Genomic DNA, 778 nt, shown 5'->3' with positions numbered 1-778 from the left:
GGCCCGAGCTGCGCCTGCTCAGCCTGGGGGGGACAGTGGGGAGCCCCACGGGGCCCCAGCTGGTGTGCCAGGAGCTGCAGCACCTGCAGGATTACTGCCAGCCACACGCACCAGGTGAGCTGTCCCCTGGGTGTCCTCCCCCTGGGGAGTCTTTCTTGTGGAGCTCTTCCTGGGGGTGATGTAGGATGAGGGTACCAGGTGAACTGTCCCCTTAATGTCCTTGTTCTGGGGAGCCCTTTCTGGGGGTGATGAGGGCACCAGGTGAGCTGTCCCCTTAGTGTCCTCACCCTGGGGAGCCCTTTCTGGGGGTGATGAAGGCACCAGGTGAGCTGTCCCCTTAATGTCCTCACCCTGGGGAGTCCTTGTTGAGCTCTTCCTGGGGGTGATGGGATGAGGGCACCAGGTGAGCTGTCCCCTTAGTGTTCTCTCCTGGGGAGTCCTTGTGGAGCTCTTCGTGGGGGTCATGGGATGGGGCACCAGGTGAGCTGTCCCTTTACTGTCCTCACCTTGGGGAGTCCTTTCTGGGGGTGATGAGGGCATCAAGTGAACTGTCCCCTTAGTGCCCTCACCCTGGGGAGCCCTTTCTGGGGGTGATGGGATGAGGGCACCAGGTGAGCTGTCCCTCTACTGTCCTCACCTGCCATCTCTTTTTGTTTCCAGGAGCTTTGCTCAAAGCTGCCTTCATCTGCACCCAGGTCGTGCAGTTCCCCTCGCAGAAGCCCCTGCGGGCCCAGCTGCTGGAGAACTTTGGGGGTGGGTTTGAGGTGCACACCTGGTC

The 778-nt window shown here is 61.4% G+C and overlaps 1 protein-coding gene across 1 annotated transcript in view; it reads left to right on the top strand.

The window, feature by feature from the left end:
* The window catches only part of FUK (fucokinase), a 15,206-nt gene that overhangs the window by 12,454 nt on the left and 1,974 nt on the right, over positions 1-778 (top strand). The window contains exons 14-15 of the mRNA XM_009998311.1: positions 1-114; positions 661-775. The exon at positions 1-114 is cut by the window's left edge and continues 108 nt beyond it. Coding sequence (XP_009996613.1) covers positions 1-114; positions 661-775 — 229 coding nt within the window. The remainder of the gene's footprint in view (positions 115-660; positions 776-778) is intronic.

The sequence above is a fragment of the Chaetura pelagica genome, unplaced genomic scaffold, assembly GCF_000747805.2.
Source record: "Chaetura pelagica isolate M959 unplaced genomic scaffold, ChaPel_1.0 scaffold125, whole genome shotgun sequence".
NCBI classification, from domain to species: Eukaryota; Metazoa; Chordata; class Aves; order Apodiformes; family Apodidae; genus Chaetura; species Chaetura pelagica.
The sequence above is the reverse complement of the archived record's forward strand: the minus strand, read 5'-3'. Positions and strand labels throughout refer to the sequence as shown.